This window comes from Nelumbo nucifera, chromosome 7 (genome assembly GCF_055504915.1).
Source record: "Nelumbo nucifera cultivar China Antique chromosome 7, China Antique-T2T, whole genome shotgun sequence".
Taxonomy (NCBI): domain Eukaryota; kingdom Viridiplantae; phylum Streptophyta; class Magnoliopsida; order Proteales; family Nelumbonaceae; genus Nelumbo; species Nelumbo nucifera.
In genome coordinates, this window is record NC_142655.1 from 57,081,409 (window position 1) to 57,107,827 (window position 26,419).

The window sequence follows — 26,419 nt, forward strand, 5'->3', positions numbered from 1 at the left end:
CTTCCATGCTTATTAGTTCAGGTTTTGAAGTCTTTGAGGATTCAAGACAATATACATCTTTTTGAAACCTAACAAATAAGAAAAGTAATAAAAGAACTAGTATTTGAACTCAAATTGAATAATTTAGCTTAATAATGTCTGCTTTGTTATAATCACAGAAAGTTAAGAATATAAACTTATCTAAAAACACTGTGTAGAAAATATCTTGGCAATTAAGTGAGGTGATCCTCCATGAGTGCCTTATGGCTTAGGCATCACTCTACATGTTAAGCTACCTTGGTATTGCCTGATTGTCATAATTAGGTAGTATATCTTAGAGGTAGTCTCTATTTTATATGATAGTGGGGAGTTCTTGTATCAGTTGGTTTAACAATAGCAAAAATGCCTTTGCTAGGTTATTTGTTTTTTCATTTGATTGATAGCAGCATGTTTGTGTTTTATTGGATGGTCGCAAAAAATTGTTGTTACTATGTGAAGTCATGAAAACCAAATCACCCAAGCATGCACTCACTTGGTGGTTTGTTTATCTTTTGACTTATAGCATGTATGGGTCTTTTAGAGGCCATAAGAAAGTGTTATGATTATGTAAACTCATTGCTCCACATGTTAGGCCTTCACATTTCTTGATAGCAAGTAGTTCATGTATCAGTTAGGGTAGCGACAACAAGCATGCTTTCATTGGGTAATTGTATCTTTCATTTGATTGATAGAATGTCTATGTTTTATTGGAAGGTTGCAAAAAAGTGTTGTGACCATGTGGACTGATCACAATTCAGAACCAAATCACTAAAATCACCTAGGCATGCACTCACAAGGTGATTTGGTTTTCAATTTGATTATTAGCATGTTCATGACTTATTGGAGGGTCACAAGAAAGTGTTGTAACCATGTGAAATCATCGAAACCAAATTACCCAAGCATGTACTCACTGGGTGATTTGTTTTTTCTTTTGATTGACATGCCATTGTTTTATTGGAAGGCCACAATAAAGTATTGTAACCATCTGAACACTTCACAACACATGTTAGTCTCCCTTGGCATTTCTTGATTCTCATATTAGGTAGTAGACTTTAGAGGTAGTCTTTATTTTTTCTTATGTTAGTGGGTTATTTTTATATCATTTGGGGTAGGAAAAAGACATGCACTCATTGGGTGATTTGATTTTTCATTTGATCATTAGTATGCCTATGTTTGGCGATAGGGTTGAAAGAAAGTGTTGTGGCCATATGAATTCATTGAAATTAAATCACCTAGGCATGCACTCATTTAGTGATTTGGTTTTTCATTTGATTGATAGCATGCTTGTGTTTTGTTGGAGGGTCGCATGATAGTGTAGTGGTCATGTGAACTCATTGTTATGTTATGACAATTTCTAAATTGTCATAGCGAGGTAGTAGACCCTAGAGGCAATCCCTATTTTTTCATGTTAGTAGGTTGTTAGTGTGTCATTTGGAGTAGCAATAGTAAGATGCACTCACTGGATAATTTGGTTTTTCGTTTGATTAATAGCACGTCTGTGTTTCACTAGAGGGTTACAAGTAAGTGTTGTGGCTATGTGAAGTGAACACATAGAAACCAATCACCTAGGAAAGCACTCACTAGGTGATTTAGTTTTTCCAATGTTTTAAAAGCGAATGTGCATTTTGCACTTGAGGTACAAGGCTCAAGGTGAGGTGCATGGCTTTTTGAAGCAAGGTGCAAAAATGCAAAATAAAAATGAAAATGCAAAAAATAAAAATATTAAAATATTAAACATAACATAACATATAGACTTAAAATTTTAAAAATAAATGTTTTAGAAAAAACTATTATATCAAATTAAAATACATAAACATAACATGTAAAACATATTCAAAATGAAAATGTAAAAATAAAACCAAACATAACATATAAAATGTATTCAAGCATGTTGGAACCTGCTAGGTGGTAATAATAATTGCTATTTACAAAAGTGGTGAAGGTTCAAATCACATTACATGCATGTTACTTTTACACAAGCGGCGAAGCCATTTGACTATGTTTGGGTTTCGAGTTTTGGGTTTGACCGAACCACTTAGGTTAAACCAATTAGACCAACTTGAACTATCTAATTGGATTGTCTTCGAGTTAATCACATCAAAGGTGGTTGAATCGTTTAGATTTGGATTAATTCAGTCGGACCAAACTGGACCGGTTTAGTCAATGGTAGATTGACTTGGACTAGCCCATATTAGGTTTGTGCACGGGTTTGGGACAAAACTGATTGGCCCAAAGTAGGTCAAGAGAAGTAAATCGGATTGGCTCATATTTGGGTTGGATGATCCAAGCCAAGCAAAGTGGGGGCGGATTTCAAGCTAGCCCGAACCATCCGCACGAACTTGTTTTGGATCCGGATCAACCCAGAATATGCCTGTCTTGGGTCGGGTTGGGTTTGGACTAGGCTGACCGACTCAAACAAACCAAACCAAGGTGATTGAGTCTGTTCATATTTAGACCAAGTTGAGTTGGTACGGACTTGGGTCAAGTTGATTTGGATTTATGTTGATTTGGGTGAAGTGTGTTGATTCGAGACAAAACTAATTTTAGTCAATAATTAAAAAAAATTAATGCATTAATTATAAATTATTTCATTCAAATGAGCTAGTACAAACTCAGGTCAAGTTGATTTGAATTTATGTTGACCAAGTTGAGCTGGTATGGACTCGGGTCAAAGTTGATTTGGATTTATGTCGATTTGGGTGAAGTGTGTTGATTCGAGACAAAACTAATTTTAGTCAATAATTAATAGAAAATTAATGCATTAATTATAAATTATTTCATTTAAATGAAGAAAATTAAAAAAAAAGGCTAAGGAATTTATACTTATATCTGTAGTGGTTAACCCAATGGTTATCCAATCCACAACCCAATTCAACCCATTTAAATTGACCCAATGGATGATCAACCCATTTCCAACCCGCCAAGCAAATGGGCAGGTTGGGTGAAAAATTGCCACCCTGGATGACTGGCTTTCTTGAGATGTAAATGTTTGATGAAGGTTGTCAAAAAATGGTAATTTTTGTTGCATGTATTAGCTATTGAAAATTGAGATTCTTTGGATGCTAGATCACAAGCCTTGTGCATTTTCCAGTGAACAGCTATTAGGGATCGAATTCAAGAGCAGCTAAAAAGGAAACAGTCAAAAGGGTCCAAGATGAAGATAAAGAAACAATTTGACACTGGAGGAAAAAGAGTTTTATGACAAAGAATAGGTGAGCTTTTCTATGTTTGTCGTTAGTAGCTCACTACAAACTGATTATTTGTTGGGAGTTGACAGTTTGTAGATAGTGCTCATTTGATGGTAATATAGTAGGAATATGGAGAATATATTACGGCAACATTGAAGATTAGTTAAGATTAAAATATGCGAAAAATGAATTTTTGAAACTAAAGATGTTGCAGTATGAGGGAAACTATAGAGAAGAAATCAGGGCTTTACAACAGTTGCCTGGTTCATGAGGGACCATAGAGACGGAAAGGGAGCTGCGAGCAGATCTACAGAAGGTATTGCATTGTAAGGAATTGTTTTGGTTGCAAAGATCTAGAGAATCTTGGCTGCGTGAGGGGAGGTTGCAACACAAGATTCTTTCATTTATCAACATCACAAAATTGAAGGTGGATTGTAATCGTGAGTCTCGAATTAGATGGTTTTGGCGTTTTGACAGAAAACAGATTAAAAGTGCCATTGTGGACCACTTTGAGAAGGCATACCAGTCCACTGATCCAGTAGCGTTGAATGACTTGGTGATCCTATTGCAACCATGTACAACGGAGGGGGATAACGATATAGGTATGGTTGTGGAGTCGTCCAAATGGAGAGGAGATATTCCAAGTTGTTAAAACAGATGGGCCCATTTAAGGCCCAGGGCCCTGAGCCTCTGATGGCGTATTTGCAACTTTCTATCAATAATGTTGGAGCACGGTTGGTAAGGACATCAAGGCCTGAGCCTCTGATGGGCTGTTGTAAAGAGTTTCTAAAACCTGGTACTCAATGGTTTCAGATTGTATGTCTGCTATTATTTTTAAAGATTAAGCAAATCAATTTTGCTGCAGAGGTTGAATAATGATACAAAGAAAAAAAAAAAAAAACAGCTGCATCTGCACATATTAACATGCCATATAATGATACAAAAAATAAGAAGAAAAAGGATAAGAATTCCAAGAATAAACTACCAAAATTTGGAAACTAACAATTGAGTCGGGTGACCTCTTACCTAAGTGTTGTTTGCTCTAAGTACATGAACTGAATAAAGTAGAGACTAGCAATTTAAAACAGTCTAGCCTTGTTGAAATTGGAACCACACATCATCAGCTGGTCTTGCGGTCCCCCCAGTGTCCAGAGTTTGAAAATGGCCCAGGCACTCAAGCATGCCTTCAAGCTCCAAGGTGAATCTCGATCAATTGGTGCAATCATATTTGAGGGTTCCCTTGGTTGGGAGAAACATTAAAGAAAGAAATGTGCAGCAACATTAAGTGGAGTTGATTTGAACCCGGTAATGAGCAACTTCCCATAGTGTGCAACAACATTGTGGGATAAGGAACCTAATCAGTCAAGTTTATAATGCCAATTATGGTTGACTTGAGGATATGGCACCCCCAGCCTATCATGAGGCACCAAGGACATCAGATTTGGATCATGCAACACTTTAACCCCTACCGTGTTTTGCTGTAGTCCACTACTATATAGTCGAGGAGCAAATGGGAGGTGTGGAGGACAATATGGCCTCTCAGATCCCGATGGCATTTGATTAAATCCATAACCAAATCCAGGACGAACGTATAGATTCTGCTGAGGAATAGGTGAATGGACAAGAGGTAGGTGGCTTGGAATCTCAGCATGCATTTGGTGTACTGTAGGGACTTCAATAAACCGCCTCTTCTTTGGTGGGATTGGGTTGAGTGGAGGTGACATTCCTGCAGGATCATGGAACGGAAAGCTTCTCTTATGATTGACAGTACTACTGCAATGTACAGAAGGAATAGGTTCTGAACCAAAGAGAGAATTATTCAACTTCGGTGCTTGAATTAGGCCATCCTTGAAATCTTCGAGATCGCAAAGAGAAACATGGATGCACCTGTAGATCTTCTTTAAGCCTTCCATATCAACTGCCCTGGCAACATTCTGGGTGCGATCTGTGAAATCCTCAACCTGGGACAAGAAATGAAATGGTTTATTTTTTTCTTCAGCCAAAAAGAAATTATATGTAATTCAAGTTAATTGAATACAATATCATTTGAAATGGTCCAGTTAAGTTACACTTATATAGCCCACTTGATCATCCCAAGATTTAGATATCCAAGATCCTTGATATGTGCTCACACAGAGACCTTTAGGCCATAGAGTCTCAACTGATGCCATCTGCAATTGTAATGAAACCAATGAAAATCTGCATACTGTTGTTACATATCTATTTCATAGGAAGGAAGGGCATTACCATGGCCAATAGAGTTACAAAGAGTTCAGCCAAAGATTCTTTATTCTTCTTCCCATAATGCAGAAAATCATGAACCGTCATCCTGATATCTTGAGGCTCAGCTCCATCTGAAGAATTTGAAGGTCAGTAATACCTTGAGAACCACATTAATCAACAGAAAGCAATGAAAGAAAAGAACAAGAAAGAGCAATGACAATAAAAGGATTTGGGTGGGGAAGGAACAGGTTGAGAAAGACACAAGATAATCATCAAGATAAAGCATGTGAGGCATGCCCATGGTGCCAGATTATCATAAAATCATTAGATGAACAGCAAAAACAAAGGGAAGACCAAGTGAGACGCAATAAAGGTGTAAATGAAAGGCATGCTCGTTGTACCCTGCATAGGATAAAAGAGGTGCATCAGGTATGAACCTAAGTAGGGCTGCAACCCAAACTTTTGCATGAGTTGGTCTTCAGTTGAAGCATCCAGTAAAACAAGCCCACCCAAAGTGAGCCATCCCACTTAGGCCCAAGGCTGGCTGGTACAAGTTTTTAAGATCAAATCATCCTGGCTACCTCCTTTGCCTCAGGTTGGTCCAGGGCCTCAAGCCAAAAGGTAAACACTTTGATTGGGCCTTCTTAATCGTAGGCCTGTCCATGTTGCACCCCTTAGCCTAGGGATGCGACTGTCTCAAGGCACACGAGGAGAATGCCTTGTTAAAACTTGTCAGGAATTTTATTAAGGAATAGAGAATCAGAGATAATAAACAAATGCAAGATAAAGATATAACCTTCAATTGGGCCATCCTAATCTTGTCTGCCTCTCCATCATTCTATCCCCCAGACTCAATTTTATCCAAATTAATGTTCTGCTTCAACTTGCTCCAATCCTCTTATTGATCAACAGGTCAGAAGATATCACATCTAAAGCATTAAACCAACCAGACTCAAATTTTGTCCTTCATATCCCTTGTTTTACAAACTCTTTTAATTTGCACGGACTGGGACTTACTCTCATAAGCTCAATAACATAAACCAACATTCTATGACCCTATCTACCATTAATTTATTCCAATAAGTAGTTCATTCATGCTTTTTAAAGTTTTTGTATGTTCTGTATGTGGAAGGTAATTGGTAGCAAGAAAAAGAAAAAAGGTGCTGATTTGGGCACAAACCATATTTTATAAACCAGGCAAACCCCTAATGTCCCCACCATATTCTTTAAACTTCTCATTAATCTATTATACATCTACAAATTTAAAAAAAAAAAAATGCTGATTTGGAGTGTGCCCCAAATCACTCCCCACACCACCAAAGAAGAAGAGGGTACAAGATATAGGATTTTCCTTTTCAGGAGGGAGAAGAATGAGGTGAATGTGAACACAACCATAGTCAAAAGCAAACCATCAGTCTGCTTGGAATCAGACCAAGACCATGCAATTGGGTATCACAGTCACTGAATCTTTAGGAAGAAGAAGAATCAGCCTTAAAATAAGAAACTAATGGACGTAATATATCACTAGCACTATCCATCAAAAAAGAAATATATTGTTTGCACAGTTAACTTACTTTTCAATAGTTCACTAAATGGAGGTAATATAGGAGGGTCTCGAGTCTGCACAACCAAAAAAAGGACATGATATATATGGAGAGAAAGACATTGTTTCTCTAAGTATAATCTAAGAGGATCTTAAAGATTAAAACATATTAAATCAAGTTGGCATTCAATATCAAATTACATGGCTCAACCAATTAAACAACAGCAAACGTCTTGTGGATTGATCATTAAAATTCTATACAACTATAGCAATTTCCAGTACACTAAATATAGTTCAACATCAATGGTTTTCTGCATGCAGAAAATCATGTTCAATAGAAAAATGTTGTTAAAATGATATTATCGGCCAAGGCACTAGATCATGCTTGTTGCTTAAGCATGCAACAAAGACCAACACCCTAAAAAGAAAAACACTATTAATAGATAAAGAATAGATAAAAAATTAAGAACATTGATACAACTGAAAAAAAAAAAAGAAATGAGTTCTTTAAGCAATTGAGAAATAAATTCAGACACTAATAAAAATCTCAACCTTCCCAATAAATGGCCTCATAACCAATGCCCCCCCCCCCCAAAAAAAAAAAAAAAAAAAAAAAAAAGATTAATAACGATGCATACCAGTCTTCTTAATCATGGTTATATCTGATGATTTTGGTAAGCTCCATCTATTTTGCCACATATGTTCAGATTAAGTCTTTGTGGCATGCATGGAAAGGGTGGTGAAATGGTGTAGAGTCCCATTTTCCTGCTTCCTAGAGAGAATTAGGATGTATAAAAGCTAATGAAGAACTTGGAAGACAACTTGATGGATCCATGTAAATGAGACAATAGTACTTACAAAAAAGAGGAACCAAAGGGATAGCTTAAGAGAGATCTTAATACAACAAATTTGTACGACAATGCTGCTGCCAAATAATTTTAAAGGTTGGAAATAAAGAATTAAGGTGATGTTTGGCATAAATGCCGATTTCCCAGAAATCGGTGCCACGTCGGATCCACATCAGAAATTTAAGATTTGTTTTTTTTTTTCCTTGTTTGGTTGGCTGATAATGCCAATTTTTGGGAAATCAGCAAAAGATTGATCCCTGCATTCAGCTTAGGCAAGGGATCACCACATTCAGTGATTCCCCAATTTTCAGGTGGTTCTGATTTTTGTTGGGTGAGGTGGCACCCTATGTGGCAGGGGCGAGAAGGTTTTGCAGTGCTTCAATGAAAAATAATCACTCTTGAAAATCAATACTAAACAATCTCAAAAGTTATTTCTACAAAATTGGCTTACATGGAGGAAATTATACCAAAAAAAAAAGAGTGGTTATTGGAAAATCACTGATTTTCAAAAAAACAGGTGTGAGGAATCATCATCAATGCCAAACATCACCTAAATATCCCATTAAACCCAGCATTTATGAACAAAGGTTGCATCTTCCTACAATTGCACACTGCACTTGTTGGACAACTTGAATTTGCATGTTGAGCTTGCCTACAATTAGATGAAATCTACTGTTTCACTTGGAGTAAATAAGATTTGGGGTTTCCAATCCCTCCTAAAGTGACAGTAAACAAGCTCAATATGCAAAAATTGAAGTTGGTGAACAAATGTGTTTTGTGTGGTAGAGAGAGATTGTGACCATTAGGTCACAAAAACCAGGTTTCATAGGATGGGAACAACCGAGAGTTCTTTCTCTCAATTACTGAAGTTAATTGGTGGCAATGTACATCTACTGCCTCACTATCCAACATTGGCCAAATAATAGATTTTGAGTAAGGGTGCAATCTAACAGAGAATTACTAGCTTTACTATCCTGTAGGGCATTTGGAAGGCAAAGAATTTCCACAAAAAAAAAGGAAAAAAGAAGGCCACTTCCAATAACCTCTAGCAACATTTGCTCCCTTATATTAGATTGAGCTTGATTGTAAACCAGTTCAAAGATGTGTTGGATATGGAGGTAAATGTTCCTTTTCTCTGTGAAAGATATAATTTATATTGGTTGAAATACATTCTGAATGTCACATTTCCACCCATTTTTAGTGAATATGGAGGAGCTGTACAGCCCACAGGAATAAACAAAAACTTATGTGGCTACTATTTTTTAGGGGTGATCATGGCCGGGCTGGGCTGGGCATTAGGCCTATGATATCAAATAATAAACAATTATATATTTATAATATTTTATGTTATATAATGTGTATATATATAAACGTTGTGTGGGCCAGGCTTTGGGCCTATGACATTAAAATATATGACCACCCTACACTCATAGTTGTCTATTCCTATTAGTCAATGTGGGATGTTAAATGTAAAACTCACATGCTCACTATTTAAATTTGCTTCTTCATTCAAGGTCCCATATTGACCAAGTATGAGAATAAAGGCTTTGCATTCATTTATATAAGAATAATTAACAAACGAGAATAAGCTATGCACTCTTATGCATAGTTGTCAAGGCGACTAGGCGAGGCTAGGCGACCATGGGGCGCCCAGGCGCCTAGGCGATGGAATCTTACCTAAACTATATTATAAGTTTAGGAACTAGGAAGGGAGTAGGTTCGGCTGTTAAAAATAATAAGTGCAAGAAGCTAGAAACTAGGAAGGGAAGGAGGAGGAGGAGAATAGGGGTGGAACCCCTGTTTTTTGAAAAAAAAAAAAGCATTGAATATGGAGAATAGGGGCGGAGCCCCTGTTTTTTCGAAGAAAAATAGAACTGAAGCTGGGCTGGAAGAGAAGAAGCCCCTGTTTTTTTTGAAAAAAAAAAAGAGCACTAAAGCTGGATTTAGGCACCCGCCTTGTGTTTAGGCGCTCGCCTAAGTCTCTGGGCGGTTGCCTAGTATACAAAACCATAGGTGTTTGGGCGAGGCGACAATGTAAAACCGCCTAGTCGCCTAGGCGTCGCCTTGACAACTATGCTCTTATGCAAGTTGACTCGTGGATACATGTCAACTCATGAATATATATAATATATATTAAAATATTTAGTATAAATATAATATATATAGTATAGTATATGTTAAGTCCTTAATTTTGTCGAATAGGGAGCATGTTATTAAGCTACTTCCAATCACAACTTAAGAGAGAGAGAGAGAGAGGGCTTTCTTTCCAATAGACCTTTTAAGCCCGGTTAGTCCTATGGCTGGGCTGAAACAATTTAGGAAAGAAAGGGGCTTGTAGTCCAGTTTAGTGAACAACAGGCCCTAAGTTAATTGGGCCTTATTTATAATGCAATAAGCATTTAGGAGTGTTAGATATTCGATCAGACCTGATTTCCTTCCTAAAATAAAGGGAAAATAGAGAGAAAGGAGAGGAAGAGAAGGTGAAGAGATGGCTCGGCTGTTCTCAGAAGGGAGAAAAACCCCACTCCCCACCCGACCAGAATAGTATATATAGATTTCTAATCAGAGTTCAATGATCGTTGTGCCCCTCTTTAAGTATGGGACACTCAATTCAATCTCAAACATAATAAACAACACAACCTAGAATAAAATACTCTGAAATGACTCAAATACCCCTAGATTGTCGACTCTAACACTCCCCCTCAAGCTAGAGAGTATATATCATATAATCCTAGCTTGTTACATATATGATCCACCTTTTCCCGACTCAACCCTTTTGTGAACAAATCAGCCTACTGACTCCTTGTATTCACATGTATTGTATTTATCACTCTACTAAGCACTTTTTCTCTTACAAAATGACTGTCAACTTCAATGTGTTTTGTTCGCTCGTGGAATACTGGATTAGATGCAATGTGAACAGCAACTTGATTGTCACAATACAACTACATAGGATTGTTGAGTGTATACCTAATCTCATGGAGAAGGTTCTTCAACCAGACTAACTCACAAGTTAAGTGTGCCATAGCTCTATATTCAACTTCAACACTACTTCTTGCTACCAATGTTTGTTTCTTAATCTTCCACGTTACCAGATTTCCTCCAAGAAAAGTACAGTACCTTGTAGTAGACCTATCAAACAATGAGTCAGCCCAATCTGCATCTATATAACCCTCCACTTCAAGACTTCCTCCTGATTTGTATAATAATCCATGACCTGGAGCTCCTTTCAAATACCATACAATCCTTAGAACTGCATTTCAATGGGGAATCCGAGGCTTTTGCATAAACTGTCTAACTACACTCACTGCAAAGGAAATGTCTGGCCAGGGTAATGGTCAAATAATTTATTTGAAAAGGTCTTGTAATGACAATATCATCTACATATACCACCAACAGTACCTTTCCAGCTTCATAATCATAGCTGAACACCGAATGATCAACCTAACATTTCTTCATACCGAAGTCTTTAATTACCTCTCTAAATCTACCAAACCAGGCACATGGAGATTGTTTCTACCCGTAAATTGCCTTCTTACGTCTACACACCTTAGCATCCTCCCCTTGAGCAACAAACCCTAGTGGTTGCTCCATATACAGGGTTAGAAATGGGATGCAAAGTACAACTATGTTTACCTTTACGCAAGGCAATGAGAAGATCAAGATCAGATGGAGAAGGCATCACAGGGTTAGGAAGACACATGAGGAGATGAAGGAACCTATCGATGCGTATACACATGCCTGATAGGTGGTCCCTCAGTAGGAACCTGCACTAGAGGAGACGAAGACACGGAAGTAACAGGAAGAAGAGGAATGAGGTCACCAACAAGAATTGGAAGTGGAACCATAGGGGATGAATGAGGACTATCACTACTCATAATGAATGGAACAAACTCGAAGAAGGTAACATCAGGACACACAAAGGAATGTTGAGAGAATGGATGATAACACTTATATCACTTCTGCGTCCGAGAGTAGCCAAGAAAGATACACTTGGTAGAGCGGGCATCTAATTTGTCAATCCCTGGGTGTAGATTATGAACAAAGCATACACACTCGAAAACCCTTGGAATAAGAGGAAAGGGAGACAACGTAGGAAACAAGACGGAGAATGGAGATTGACCTCCAAGGATAGACAAAGGCATCTGGTTAATGAGGAAACAAGCTGTAAGAACAACATCACTCCAAAATCGTTTAGGAACACTCATGGGATGCAAAAGGGACTAAGCAGCCTCAAGTAGATGACAACCACCCCATTTTGTTGAGGTGTATAGGTGCAATAGGTTTGAGGAATGATCCCATGTTGTTCAAAATACTCTTGAAACAGGGTATAGAAGTATTTGTTCCCATTGTCAGAATGAAGAATTTTAATGTGAACACTAAGAGATTTTGTCAATTTGCAAACATACATAAGACTGAAAGGGAATTTGGGTACATATAAAACTAAAGATAAAGATAGCAATGCATGTCTACATTGCCAACACCACAAATGGGACAGGTAGAACCATTAGCTAAAGTGATTGTTTGTGACATAGAAGATGGAGAAGGGAAGAAAACAAACCTGGAGTCCCAACCATATGATCGGAATCTCCAACATCAATAAACCAAGGTAAAGGTTTTTAAGGCAAACAAGCCATACCTGAGTAGGCAAGAGTACTTGTATTCTATTGGGAAGTAGCTCGAAGGAACTTTTCATACTCATCACGTGAAATACTCATCATTTCCTTCCTAGATGCACTAGTAGATGTAGAAGGTACTTGATTAGTCTACATTAGACCTGTTCATGTGCCAAGTAACCCGACGGGCCGGCCTAGCCCAGCCCGATCTAAGTTGGGCTTGGACAAGATTTCAAGCCCGCGGGCTCGGACTCGGGGCCTAAAATATCGGGTCCGACATTTTTCAGGCCAAGCTCGAGATTTCTCAAAAAAGCCTGGCCCGAGCCCGAGCCCGAACCCGACTTGATAATGTATTATATTAATAAAAATATATTTTATATAATAAAAAAGAATATATATAATATATTTTTCTTCTATTTTTTCAAGTAATAATGAGACTTTTCACTATTTTTTTAGGCTTTGAGGTCTTTTAGTATAAATAAAACAACTTTTAATTGAATTAAAAAGGAAAAATCTTTTTTTTTTCCAAACTTCTAGTTGGTCTCGGGCTCAGGCCCGGGCTTTATAGTCGGGTCGGACTCGGGCTCAAGACCTAGGCCCAATGGTCGGATCGAGCTAGGGCTCAGGCCTGAACATTTTCTGTTAATGTAAAGGCAAAGCCTAGCCCAGCCCGTGAATAGGTCTAGTCTACATGAGTATCAATTGCATCAGCACTTCCTGTTGCTTCATGATTGGCCCATGTATATGGATGTCCATGTAAATCATAACAAAAATTAACAGTGTGACCTTCCATCCCACAATGCGTACACTTCTTAGGCCCATAACTGCGACCTCTACCATGACATCCCCCTGAATCTTGACCTCCACTACGCCCACCACCACAGTGCAACATAGGTCCTCCACGACCTCCTCTGTTTCCATGACCTCCCCCTCTCATCATTGCAAAGGCTGATCTATCTGAGATTGTGGGACTCTATGAAGACCCAATGTTAATCCTACAAAGTTGTGCATACACTTCCTCAAGAGAGGGAAGAGCAAAGCCTCAAAGGATCTAAGCCCTAACTGATTCATACTCAGCCTTCAAACCAACCAAAAATCTGGTCACATCTAGTTGCTCCCTTTGTTGCTGCTGAATTTTAACATTTGATGTCGAGGGATGATAGATATTCAGCTCATTTTGAAGATTCTTCATACTAGCATAGTACTCCTCAAGTGTTTGAGTTCCTTGTTGCAGATTAAAGTATTCTTGATAGAGTTGATATAACCTTGTAGTATTACTCAACAAGAAACACAGACAAAAGCTTTGAAACATGTGCTGTAACAGGTTTCAGCACTGTTCTCACACCTATTACTCACTTCCACAAATAAGAAAAGTCTAGAAAATAACTTCTTATACATCCAGTCCAGAAAACCACAACTGTGACCTTTTTGGTCAAAGTCCCTCTTCGACACATCGATTACAGAGTTTCTCTAAAACTCCACTGAAACCACACCTTCTACTTCAACTGGAGGCATGAATACCTCCCTAGACAAGAAATGACAACTCCTTTTTAGTCTCTCTTCGCTCCTCCAAGTATTCACCAAGAAATCTGAAACTCGACCTGCTAAAGGCATTGAGAAGATAAAAAAAACTAGGAAGACAATCAAGGCTCTGATACCTTGTTAGATATTCAATCAGACCTGATTTCCTTCCTAAAATAAAGGGAAAATAGAGAGAAAAAACAGAGAGAAAGGAGAGGAAGAGAAGAGAAAGAGAGGAGAAGGTGAAGAGATGGTTTGGCTGTTCTCAGAAGGGAGAAAAATCCCACTCTCCAGCCGACCAAAATAGTATATATATATATATATATATATATATATTTATTTACCCCTTAATCCTGAAATTTTATTTATTTATTTATTCATCCAATGTTTATGATTGTGATTTTTTTACCATTGATAAAAGAGATTTGTTTTGGTCTTTATCATTGTGCTTTGGGGTTGCTTTACAAACATTTCCATTCTCCTTGAGAACGTTCAGGGTTTCCCTAAAATATTAGGGTAGGGATGTATAAAACTATTTTATCACTGAAAACGTTTATTTATTGTTAGATTGATGAGAGAAAATGGCTTTCTTGATAATAGGATCATCTTAGAGATGTTTTACAAGTATTCCCCTTACCCTTGAGATTGTTTAGGGTACCCTCTAAAGCTTAAAAACTCATGCATAACCAGTCAATATTAGCATTAAAGCTTAAAAAATCTCAAGATGAATAAATGAATTTCAAAGATTAATTGAGATTAAGGTTCTGATGATCTCAAAGTGTAGATCATCACATAGAACCCATCAAGAATTAAATTTAAGATCAAAGAATTTAAGAAAAAAAATATAGATATAAAAGATTAGAATCAATTGTAAGTTCTGATGATCTCTGAGTGTAGATCATCATATACAACCTATCAGATCATAGCGAATTATGGAAAGAAATTATTAAAATCAATTATAGGTTCTGATGATCTCCAAGTATATATCATCATATAGAACCCATAAAGATTGAAGTCAAGAATCAAAGGATTGAAAAGTTATCAATATAGGTGATTAAAATCAATCAAAGATTGAATTCTCCTTTGATGACTTGTGGAGGAATTGGCTAGTAATAGCTAACACTTCAACAAAGAAGGATAGAATTCTGTCAGAATGGGTTCCGCCTTTGGAAGGTGTCGTCAAGCTGAACTTTGATGGAAGCAGCCAAGGCAACCCCGGGCCTTCAGATATAGGGGGTATCCTGAGAAATAAGTGTTAGACAGTGTATGCCCTTAGCTCCAATCAAAATGATGTACATTATGACATTTAATGTAAATGAATAAAGTACATATTTGATTCATGTTATTATGGTGTGTTTCTGTGTAATACCCTTAAACTGGACACATATGAGACTCGTGTTAGTTTAGAATCTTCATAGTCGTTGGATAGGTTGGAGTGGTCTGTCTCAGCTGCAAGGGTGAGACCTGAGGTGCATGTAGTGTGGGTTTTCTTGAAACCCTGAACTGGACCAAAATTCCAATATTGCCTTGGACCTTGGAGATAGATGGGCAAAACTAGAATGTTACACCTAACCCCTAGACTCGATTATGATACTGTACTAGGTGTCGGATTGGGGTGTCTTTGATATGTCAATCAGTCCTTAGAGGGGGTCAAAACCTGGGTATGTTGGGACAGTCCGAGAATTCATATGAGTAGGTGATCATAGTGACAGGATCAGCCCCTTTGTCGGACAAAGTGAATGATCGGGGATGCACTCTCTCTGATGGAAACCAAAACTGCTAGCAATCGATTTCAACCGTTGAAATTTGTTTTGCAAAATATATTTATATAGAGATATATATTATGGTTTCAAAATGTTTGCATAAGGTTTTAATTCCCGGGATCCATGAGAGTAGAGAGTGCAGCACTGTACCTTGTAGCCGAGGGAGAGGTCCTCTCTTGTCGGGCAGTGTTTGATCATTATGGACTGAGAGGTTAAGTGTAAGACCATTGAGGGTAATACCTAATGGGTTAATCTTGCATCTGCCCACAGTCCTTGGGTTTTTATAAGGTGGCTTGACCCAAGGACCATTTAGTGTAAATGTTGGCCTATTAAGAGCCCATGGTGATGGACTCAGGGGTTCACTGTCTCATACAGTGAATTCGGCCAGGCCTTGTAAGAGAGGCTGGGCTGAACCCATGTGGCTGATGTGTAGATCAATGTTTGGGTCCCACGCCATACAAGAATAACCAACTGGGCAGCAGTTAGGAGGTTAAATGAGCAAATGGACTTAATGGGCCAAAAGCCCAATTTGAACTGGCTTAATGGGATTAATTAAAAGAGGGCGGTTTTGGGATTTAGATCAGTAGATAGGATAAGGGATTATCCCTATCCACTCAGAGAGTCCAAATCCAAATAAAGATTTGGATCAGGAAACTCCTAATTAGATTAGGAGGGCTGATCTTTATCTGCAGATAAGATAAGGGATTATCCTTATCTCTTAAAGAGAGTCTAGATCCAAATAAAATATTTGGATTAGGAAACTCCTAATGGGATTAGGAGAACCTCTCTTTAAGGCTATAAATAGAAGAGCAGGGCGAACCTCCAGATCATCTAACTAACCGCTGATTTCCAAAGAGAGACAACACAGTTTGACTACACTGTCTCCTCTCCTGCTCTTGCCGCCATACCAGTTCGATCTCCACCTGTGGGGGCGATCAAGAAGGGTTCTTGATATTACCTTTTGGTAGAAAAGGTAATCTGAAGTCGTGCTCACTAGCCCTCCATCAGATTCTTGCTGAAGAACCATCCTGTTGATTCTGCTTCATCCTACACCGTGTCATCTTCGGTGGGAGTGGGGGATTCCACAAGGGCAGAAATCCTTGCTGCAGTACAAGGAATTCAGATCGCAAACCAGCTTGGGGTGGAGCATCTCCTAGTTGAAGGGGACTCTCAGGTGGTAACAAGGTGGCTCCTAAACTTGTATACCACCATTTGGGGCTACAAAGATCTCATAAAAAAAGTAAAGTGGTTAACCAGCAATATGAGAGTTGAGGTAAAATGGGTTAGTAGCTCTACTAATTCTTTGGCTGATGCTTTAGCCAAACAGGGGGTTTCTAGGGAAGATCTTTTTTGTGCTTCTTTGTAAGTTGTTATTAATTTGGAAATCTGTACTTAACTAGCCCGGCGAGGTTGCAACTCGTGCCTTTCCTTGGGGATTTTGTACTATTGTCTACTGCTGATTAATAAAATTATTTCAATTATAAAAAAAAAAAATTAATCAAAGCTTGAAAGTTCTAATAATATATGTAGACATAGAACCTATCAAGAATTAAATTCAATATCAAAGATTTAAGAATTTTCAAAATAAATGATTAAAATACTATAGCCTCTGATGACCTCAAAGTGTAGATCATCATATAGGACCTAATAAAGATTTAAACAACTATTGAAACAAATGACTAATATCAATTATAGGTTCTAATGATCTCCAAGTGTAGATCATCATATAGAACCTATCAATAATTAATTTGTGGTTAACAAAGATTTAAATAATTCCCAATAATAATGATAACAAAAGTCAATCAAAATTAAAGGTTCTAATGATCTTCAAGTGAGGATCATCATAAAGAACCTATGAAGAATTAAAAATCAAATTATGACTAAAATTAATTAAAGGTTCCACTAATTTGTAAACGTATATCCCATCATATAGGACCTAACAAGATAAAAAATCCATCAAGATTAAAATTGAGGTTTAAGAATCAAGGATTTGAGGAATTATTAATATGGACACTGATAAAAAAAATATATATATTAATATGGATGATTCAGAATCAATCGACATTCAAGGTTATGACGATCTCCAAGTGTAGATTATCATACATAACCTATAAAGATTAAAATCAAGGTAGATGATTAAAAATTAATCAAAATTAAAGGTTCTGATGATTTCTTAGTTGAGACAATCATGTAGAACCTAAAAAACAAGGTTGAGGTATAATCAATCAGATCTCACTATGGAGATCACTTGAAATTTAATGAGTTTTCTTTTACCTTACATTATCATGCTTTCCTGAAATTATTCAGATGGTTAATGTACCCGAGGCCACCCCAATTTTCTATGAAAGGGCACCAGATGAACAAGGGAATGAATTGAGTATCAGGCCTATTTTGGTGAAATTTGTTTCCTATAAGAGGTTTATATCATCCCCCCAATAAAAGATTTTAGAGACATGGACACCTCAAGCTAGTATTCCTTTAGGAAGATTGAAAACTTCAAAATATAGTGATTCTAGTAAAATTGAAGTATCCACTTCTAGCGGAAATTCTTTGGATATGCTAATGCTAGAGAAGGTTGACGCTAGTTCTACTGTTGTTGTGAATGTACCACTGGATGAAAGCAAAGGCCCTACCTTTCATCACATGTTGAAGCAAGGGATATGATAGAATAACTTCCAATTTAAGGTTGTCCTCAATTTTTATCCCTACTAAATGAATGGACATAAATCATTCTAAAGACCATGAAAAAGTGTTCATGGCAACAGACATATATGGTGCAGTTGGTATTTTCAGATATTCCTACAACCGAGTTCTAGAGGTATGGTGTGCCTTTTGTTAACTATGGAGTCTTGCAACCAATACTATGCATATACCATTTAGAGAGTTGGGGATCTCAATATAGGATATGAAGATTGTATGTGGCTTACCTATCTTTGGCATACCGTATGAAGAGTTTATTCTACAAAATAGCGCTCTCTAGGAATTAGATGCATGAATGGAATTAAATTATTGTCCCATTATCACAATGCTTCTACAGATATATGCTCGACTTTGTGAGCATCTATGAGACGGAGGCTATTTCTATACTCACTAGGTAGAGAACTTGCATAGGGAGAAATAGTGTATGGTATTATCAATTCTTCCTCAAGAAATGATGGAAAGTAGAAACCACCTCCAAGGAAGATAGCTCTTTTACCTCTCAAAGCTTCTAAAGAGTTTCTTATCCTTATAGCTAAGCATATTTGTCCTTCCTCATGGAAAGGGGGTTGTAAGGTCTGAAAAATTCTATATGACCTCAATTATAGTTTCAAGCAAAAGGATATCTCTTGTTCCAACTGTTTTGGGTTATATTTATCATGCTTTAAACTTAGTAACCACTTGTCCTACAAGCCCTGGCAATGCTAAGATTCATTTTCCCATCCATTATGTAATCTCTTTGGGTTCTCATTAAGTGAGTGGTCAATTTGCTTAGGAATTTTTTCGCCAAGCAAGCAATTTTCATCTTCACTTAACTGCGACCGGATTGAATGAGGATACTAAGCTCCATAACAAGAATTTGGGGGGACAAGTTCTTGAATTTCGGGCTTTCATATGTTCCCGCGTGTAATCTGTTTGAGTTAGTACAGAGAGTTTTAGAGCCCTATTGCCCAAATAAGTTTGCTTGCCTTCTTGGTTGACCAGGCTATTCCTTGTAATCGGTTATCCTTTGCAATAACAAACCGGTCCAGCTGACCGCTTAATGACTTAGCACGGGCTTGGGTGCATATCCTTGCTGAAGGTTTTGGTATCCATTTTGTTGCACCAAAAAGGAATTATCATGTTTGCATTACCTTTCATCATTTTGTGAAACACATCATCGATGCTATAGGCCTAAAGAAGGAATCTCTCCAATTACGTAATCAAGTTATTCTTGGTCTTTTAAAAGATGTTTTCACTCGTCTTATCGAGGGAACTAACACTTCTAAGGAGACTGCTTCAAGTTCCAACCTTCTCATCAAAGAAGTTGGTTCTAACTCTAAGTGGGCATTAGATCATTCAAAAGAAAACTCAAACATTCATTTTAATCAAGCTCGGTATCTGCATCCCTTGATTGATGAGATAGAGGAGGATCCTCTTGACTTAGAGAATTTTCGTGATGATTTTCCAAGAGTAAGATATTTATAATTATTATTATTTTTAATCCTTTATGCATTTGTTCACCTGTTTACTCTAGGTTTGTCCTTCCCTTTTAGAACCTCTAGTGCTTGCCAATATGTGGAAGTTCAGTGTGATTCACTTTGATAGGCATCGTCTAGGGCAACCCCTCCACCTTGAATTCATAACCTGCATAAGGAAGACTTGAAACTGGAGGACAAGTAGATGTTTAGTCTTCCCCCAGTGAGCTCGTTCATTTCTTTCCTTTTTTTAAGAAGAGAATGCCTTTGAAGGTCAAGGCCTTCTTAGAATGCTTGCAGCTATATTAGAGGAAGACGAAAAACAATTATCACACTCTCTAGAGAATGTCTCTCTTGCACTGGACATGATTTTGGTTGATGATACTTTTGAGGATGCTCCTCCAGGCTTTTATATGCTACCTCTTCATAAGGTAATGAGAATAACATTTAACTTAAAAGTAATCATGTGATAGATGCTTCACATAAAAGATAAGTTACCTTCTTCAAGAGATAATGAAAGTGTTGAAGCTAAAACTAGCCACATACGAGAAGCTTCATGTATCCGTGATGAGTTACCTTCCTTAGAAGGTAATGAGAAGAATACCATACCATAGCCGAAAATGTTCTACATGTTGATGGATGATTGCAATTTACCTACCTCAGAAGGTAATGAGGAGTGTATTGGTGCACCTATTGCTACCTTTCTTGAGAACATGGCGTCCTATATGACGGAGTTTGTGAATCACAACATTCAAGAAATTCAAGAAATTGTAAACAACTCCTCTCCTAAGGAATTGATTCTCAAGAGTAAGAAGATCATAACACAATCCATGGTGGCTCTAACACCCGATCTTCGGACAAGGGTGGAGAAATTCTCCCATGTTGTGACCAAAGTTTTATCTATGGTGAAAGACCTTCACTCCCGAAATGCTGAAATTGCAAAGGGTTCACGCATAGATGAACTTAAACACCGAGAAGCAATTTCTCGTTATAAGAAATGTATTGATCGCATCAATGCAATTCACGAGAGGTAGGTTGACATGGTTGTGAACTGTTCTGAGATAGCTTCAAGGATGATAGAACTTGTTGAAGAATAATAGAAGGATGAGGCCTTGAAAACAGAGAAATCTGCTCTTGACCATGAGCCCGTGGAATGTAAAGAACGAGAAGTTTAATTGAAGGCTCGCAAGTTGGAAGTTCGAGAGGAACAAATGAAAGCCCACGAGGCTCAAGTGTTTAATTATGAGAATTTATTTCTCATATGACCAAAAGCACCAACTTTTTAAAGATATTTGAAATGTAATGACATATCCATACATTCTTTAGAAACTTTTATAGATGACATTGATATTCAAATGAAATATATGTTTTTCATTAATGTTGTAGTTTAACCTATATATTAAGCTGCCCGCGTGCCCATTTAGGGATCAAGACAACGTTGTTCATGTGTTGCTCCAACAGTTAACCACATGAGAGTGATTGGTGGGGTATTTTATTAGTTTTACCACGTACTAATAGCATTGGTGGCTTGTCCAAGCAATTTAGCCACATGCAAACATGGTGGTTTTACTCATTAGTTAACTACATAAGAGTAATCGGTGGTTGAAGTTTAACTTCATAGTGGTAGAAACTTGAGCATAAAAGCACTTAAGGAATTTTTCATTTACACAAGGGTATCTAATTTGACCTTCAGGGTCAGATAACTCATATACCGCCATTGGAAAACTTAAGTGATGATATATGGACCTTCCCATTTGGGCTCAAATTTTCCTAAAGTCTTCCTTGTGATTATCATAGGTCTTCTCATGGTTAGCACTAAATCTCCCACTGCGAGTGAATGATATCTCACTTTTTTATTAAAGGCACCTACAACTTGGGCTTGGTATACTTCAAGACTTTGTTGAGCTATGAGTCTCTTCTCATCAAGAGACTCAAGTTCAAAAACCTTATCTTTACATTTTCTTCCGGATGTATGAGTTCTGCCCCGAAGTGTTGTTCGATATGCCCAAAGTGCTTCAGGGAGGCGCTCGTGCCAATCTCTTTTATTCTTGGATACCATCTTCTTAAGTATTTTGTAGAGAACTTTGTTGAGAACTTCTGCTTGTCCATTTGATGAGGGGTTATAGGCTGCAGATTTAGCATGCTAGAATTTATATTTCTCAACCAACTTTATCATAGCCTTATACCCAAAGTACGAGGCACTATTCGATATAATTCTGGAGCGAATTCCATATCTATATATGATATGGTTTTAAATGAAGTTGGCAACATCTATTGCCCTAATCTTATGGCAGCCAAAATATATGAATGTAACTTAGAAGATGACGGTTCAAAAGGACCAACTACATCTAACTCCCAAGTTTCAAACGTCAATGATAGAGTGGTAGGATGAAGAGGCATCGGTGGTTGATATATGAAATCTCCATGTAATTGGCATACGTTATAGGAGGATGCAAATTTTATTGCAACTCGAACCATGGTAGGACAATAATGACCTAACCTCTTTAATTGTCATGCCAATTTTGGCCTAGCTTGATGGGCTCCACATGTGCAAGAATGGACTTCATGTAAAGCATTATTTGGCTCTTCATCGGATAGGCACCTTTGTAAAGTGAGGGGCTCGCCGTCGTATGTCAACGCTTTTCTTTAGGTCAGTAGGCAACCTTCCATGTTGCAAATATTCAATGATAGGTTGCTTCCAATCTGTGTCTTCCTCAATTTGATAAATTGTGACCATGCTCACATTTGCAATTTCTTGTAATGGTTTCCTTTGCCTTTGATAGTGACACAACACAACTCCTTAGGATACATATAGCATCCAATATAATAGTGGGCCAATAGTAATCCAACTCTTCCAATTCTCTCACAATCTTGGGGACATCTTGATGTACATTGCAATCTTCTACATGTACTTCATAGAAAGCTTGTAAAGCTTCATCTTTAGACAAGCACTTGAGGAGAATTCCATTTATACATTTTCTATAGAGTGTCATTTATATGCCTAAAGTGAACAGCTTGACATTGTACATTAGCACTTCTTCTAGGATCTATTGGGATAATCCCATACCGCAAATAATTGATTATGGACACCCTCCAATCTATAGTTTCTCCTTCTAACTATATTGTGATGAAGCTCACAATTTCAACTTCTTTATCTCTTTTATTTATAGATGGAAGGATATTCCATTCACCAATAGTAATTTCTAGTTCTTTTTGTTCCGACAAAATTAGCGTTGTGGCCAACTTGGCCAATGCATTTGCATTGTCATTCTTTGATGTTGGAATATAACCAATAGAGATGTTGGTGAATTGAGCCGCAAATTTTTTGGCATTTTTGAAGTAAGGGATTAAATTCAGGTGTTTAACCCCATACAATTCATTTAACTAGTTAACAACCAGTTGAGAATCACCATACACTTGTAAGTCTTCAATGTTCATCTCCCGTGCAATTTCCAACACACTAATAATTGCCTCATATTCAACAATATTATTTGAGCATAATGATGTTAGGGAGAATGAAAAAGGAATCAACTCCCTTGGAGGTGTGACAAATACAATTCCTACCCCTGCCCCTTGTTTTGAGCAAGCTCCATCAAAGTAAAGTTGCCAAGGCTTTGTCACCTCTACATACAAAAACCTTCTTGTCGGGGAGATCTTTTAATAACTCCATCATCGGGCATAGGATGAGTTGCTAGAAAATCAACTCTTGCTTGCCCTTTGATTGCCTTTGAAGGAGTATATTTGATCTCAAATTCTGAAAGAATGAGGGACCATTTAACTAGTCTTCCTGTTAAGACCGGTTGGGAAAGCAAATATTTTAAGGGGCAGACCTTTCAAATTAATGTGATCAGGTGTGCAAGCAAATAATGTCTTAATTTTTAAATAGAAAACACTAACACTAAGCACACCTTTTCAATTGGGGAGTAATTGAGCTCTGCTCCTACTAAAGTTCTACTCAAATAGTAAAGAGCATTTGCCTTCCCCTCATCATTAATTGAGCTTTGCTCCTACTAAAGTCAAAGGCTTTCCCTTTATAGGTGTTGCTAGCACAAGACATTTTAGTAGGTAATCTTTAATGCTTTTGAAAGCATTTTGGCATGTTTCATCCAATTTAAAAGGTGTATTTTTCCTCATTAGCCTTCAAAATGGCTGACATATCCCAGATATATTGAATATGAACCTCCTAATATATGCTAGCCTTTCATTATTAATTTTATAATTGGTAGGGGAAATACATCTTTTGGACATGCATCATTAAGAAGAGAGGGGTGGGGACATGCATCCTTTAACTACTTTAAGTGGAGGGACACATGTCACCCTAGGAAGGAAGAGTTTTCTTTTCCATCCTTAACCCATTTTAAGTACAGTGGCACTTGGCACCCTAGGAAGAGAGGGGTGGGGAGTTACTTAACCACTCTCTCCTCTATATAACCCCCTCTCCTACAAGGAGAAGGGGCTAATGCCATTTTGTTGGCTAATACTAATTTATTTGCAAGATTTCTAGCACTAGGAGGCAACTAGGAAGAGAAAAGAGAAGAAGATTGGTGTGAAGAGCATAAAAAAAATGAAGAGGAAGGTAGGGAATATTGTTTTCTTCCTATACCCCTTCACTAGGATATTCTAAATCAAAATCAAGAGGTTTTCTCTACCCCTAGTAAAGATGTAATTAAGGGAACATCTACATGATTTCCTAAATGGGACTTACCCAAATATCAATAAAACACAGTTATTAGTCTAATTGGGTGAATTATGTTGTGTGAGAAATTTTACTAAAAAAAATTCCACTAACATAATTTTGGCATGTTCGGTGTGACCCTTTCACCTTTTCATCTCTGGTGAAAGAAGTTAAAATGAAACAATAGACTAAAAATAAAGAAAATGATGATGATTCATGCATTAACCTTATATTCGTATTGTGCCTATACAGGAAGAAATCATGGCACCAAAGGTAATTGTCCACTACCATGAACTCACGGCTGCAAAAAAGGATAAAATGGGGGGCTCAAAGAAGCCTTCCTACAAAGCAACATTCACTGTGGATGTGAATCCCCTTACTACTACCACCAATTCCTCCTGTAGAACAAGTCATGATGGCGACCATTTCTAAGGAAGAATCTATTCCCCAGGCATTTAATAAAGCTATAAAAGAAAAGGCAACCAATGTTCCTTCATATACACAATTGAAGCATTGGGTAATTGAACTCGGAATCTATAAAAGAAAAGGTTCTTCCTCTTGCGGGAAGAAAGTTATTTTTAATTAGAAGCCTTTTGCGATAATTGAAGGATCTTCAAAACAATCTCCTATTCCCATTCCTAAGCCTAGGTCCAAGAGACCTCCAAAGGCTAGAAAGCTACAAAGTATTGCTTCCATACTTCCACTTCTCTTGCTGATTTTGCTACAACAAGATCAAAAAAAGCAAAATCGGACATGGAAGCTAAAAGATGCGCATTTATTTCCGGATACATGTTTATCAAACAAACCAGTTTCTACTTGAAACAGGGGCATATACACAAAGTTTTGAGGTTGATTCACATTCAACTTTTGCCACTTGAAAAGTTGATCTAATACATGAAGATCCTGAATCTTCAATTCAAGAAAATGAATTTGTGGATGAAATAACATCCCATTTACAAAAAGTTGGCATGCCTTCAGAAGAAATTCAAGAGTCAACATCCATGCCAGTCATGCCTTCAAAAGAAATTCAAGAGATGCAGAAATTGCATCTCTTCTTACTTAGTTGGAGCCTCAAGCAAGTACCTTTGCTAAGGAGTCGTTTCAACAAGCAACGTCAACTTCTGTTACTGCTCCTCAAGTAGATCTGAAGGTACTTATCGCAGAGGGAATAAAGGAGTTTCAGGCATCTCTAACGCCACCAATTCTTAGGACACCGTGTTCCCAAAAAAGGTAATAGTAGGTGGACCAATACACTCCTCATTACCTTCTAAGGCAAGTAAATTATCATCAACATGTGAAACATTTTCAGCCTCAGTATTCTTCTCATTACCTTTTAAGGAAGGTAACTCATCATGGATACATGAAGCTTCTCACATATAGCCAATTTCAACTTCAACACTCTCCTCATTATCTCCTGAAGAATGTAACTTATCTTTATCACGTAAAACATCTACCACATGATTACCTTCAACTTCAATGTTATTCTCATTACCTTCTAAAGAAAGTAGGATACTAAAGCCTGGAAGTGCATCCTCAGAAGTATTATCAACCAAAATCGTGTCCTGTGCAACAGAGAGATTCTCTAGGGAGTGTGATAATTGTTCTCCATCTTCCCCTAATATAGGTGCAAGCATGCTAAGAAGGTCTTGACCTTCAATGGCATTCACTCCCTAAAAAAAGGAAAGAGAAATGAAAGCTAGAGTAAGTAGACGAACAAATGAATAAAGGATTAAAATATTATTATCTTACTGTTGGAAAATCATCAGAACAATTCTCCAAGTCAAGAGGATCCTCCTCCTCTACCACATCAATTTAGGGATGCAGATACCGAGCTCACTTAAAATGAATGTTTGAGTCTTCTTCTGAATGA

The 26,419-nt window shown here is 37.5% G+C and overlaps 1 protein-coding gene across 18 annotated transcripts in view; it reads right to left on the minus strand.

Moving 5' to 3' along the window:
• Positions 1-4,013: 4,013 nt before the first annotated feature.
• The window catches only part of LOC104599709 (protein HESO1-like), a 74,205-nt gene continuing 51,799 nt past the window's right edge, over positions 4,014-26,419 (minus strand). For all 18 annotated transcript variants that reach the window (XM_088891660.1, XM_088891661.1, XM_088891659.1 and 15 more), the window contains 4 exons: positions 7,004-7,049; positions 5,454-5,560; positions 5,276-5,377; positions 4,014-5,167 (listed from right to left, as the gene is read on the minus strand). In XM_088891660.1, the coding sequence (XP_088747786.1) occupies positions 4,565-5,167; positions 5,276-5,377; positions 5,454-5,560; positions 7,004-7,049 (858 nt within the window). In that variant the 3' untranslated portion in view covers positions 4,014-4,564. The remainder of the gene's footprint in view (positions 5,168-5,275; positions 5,378-5,453; positions 5,561-7,003; positions 7,050-26,419) is intronic.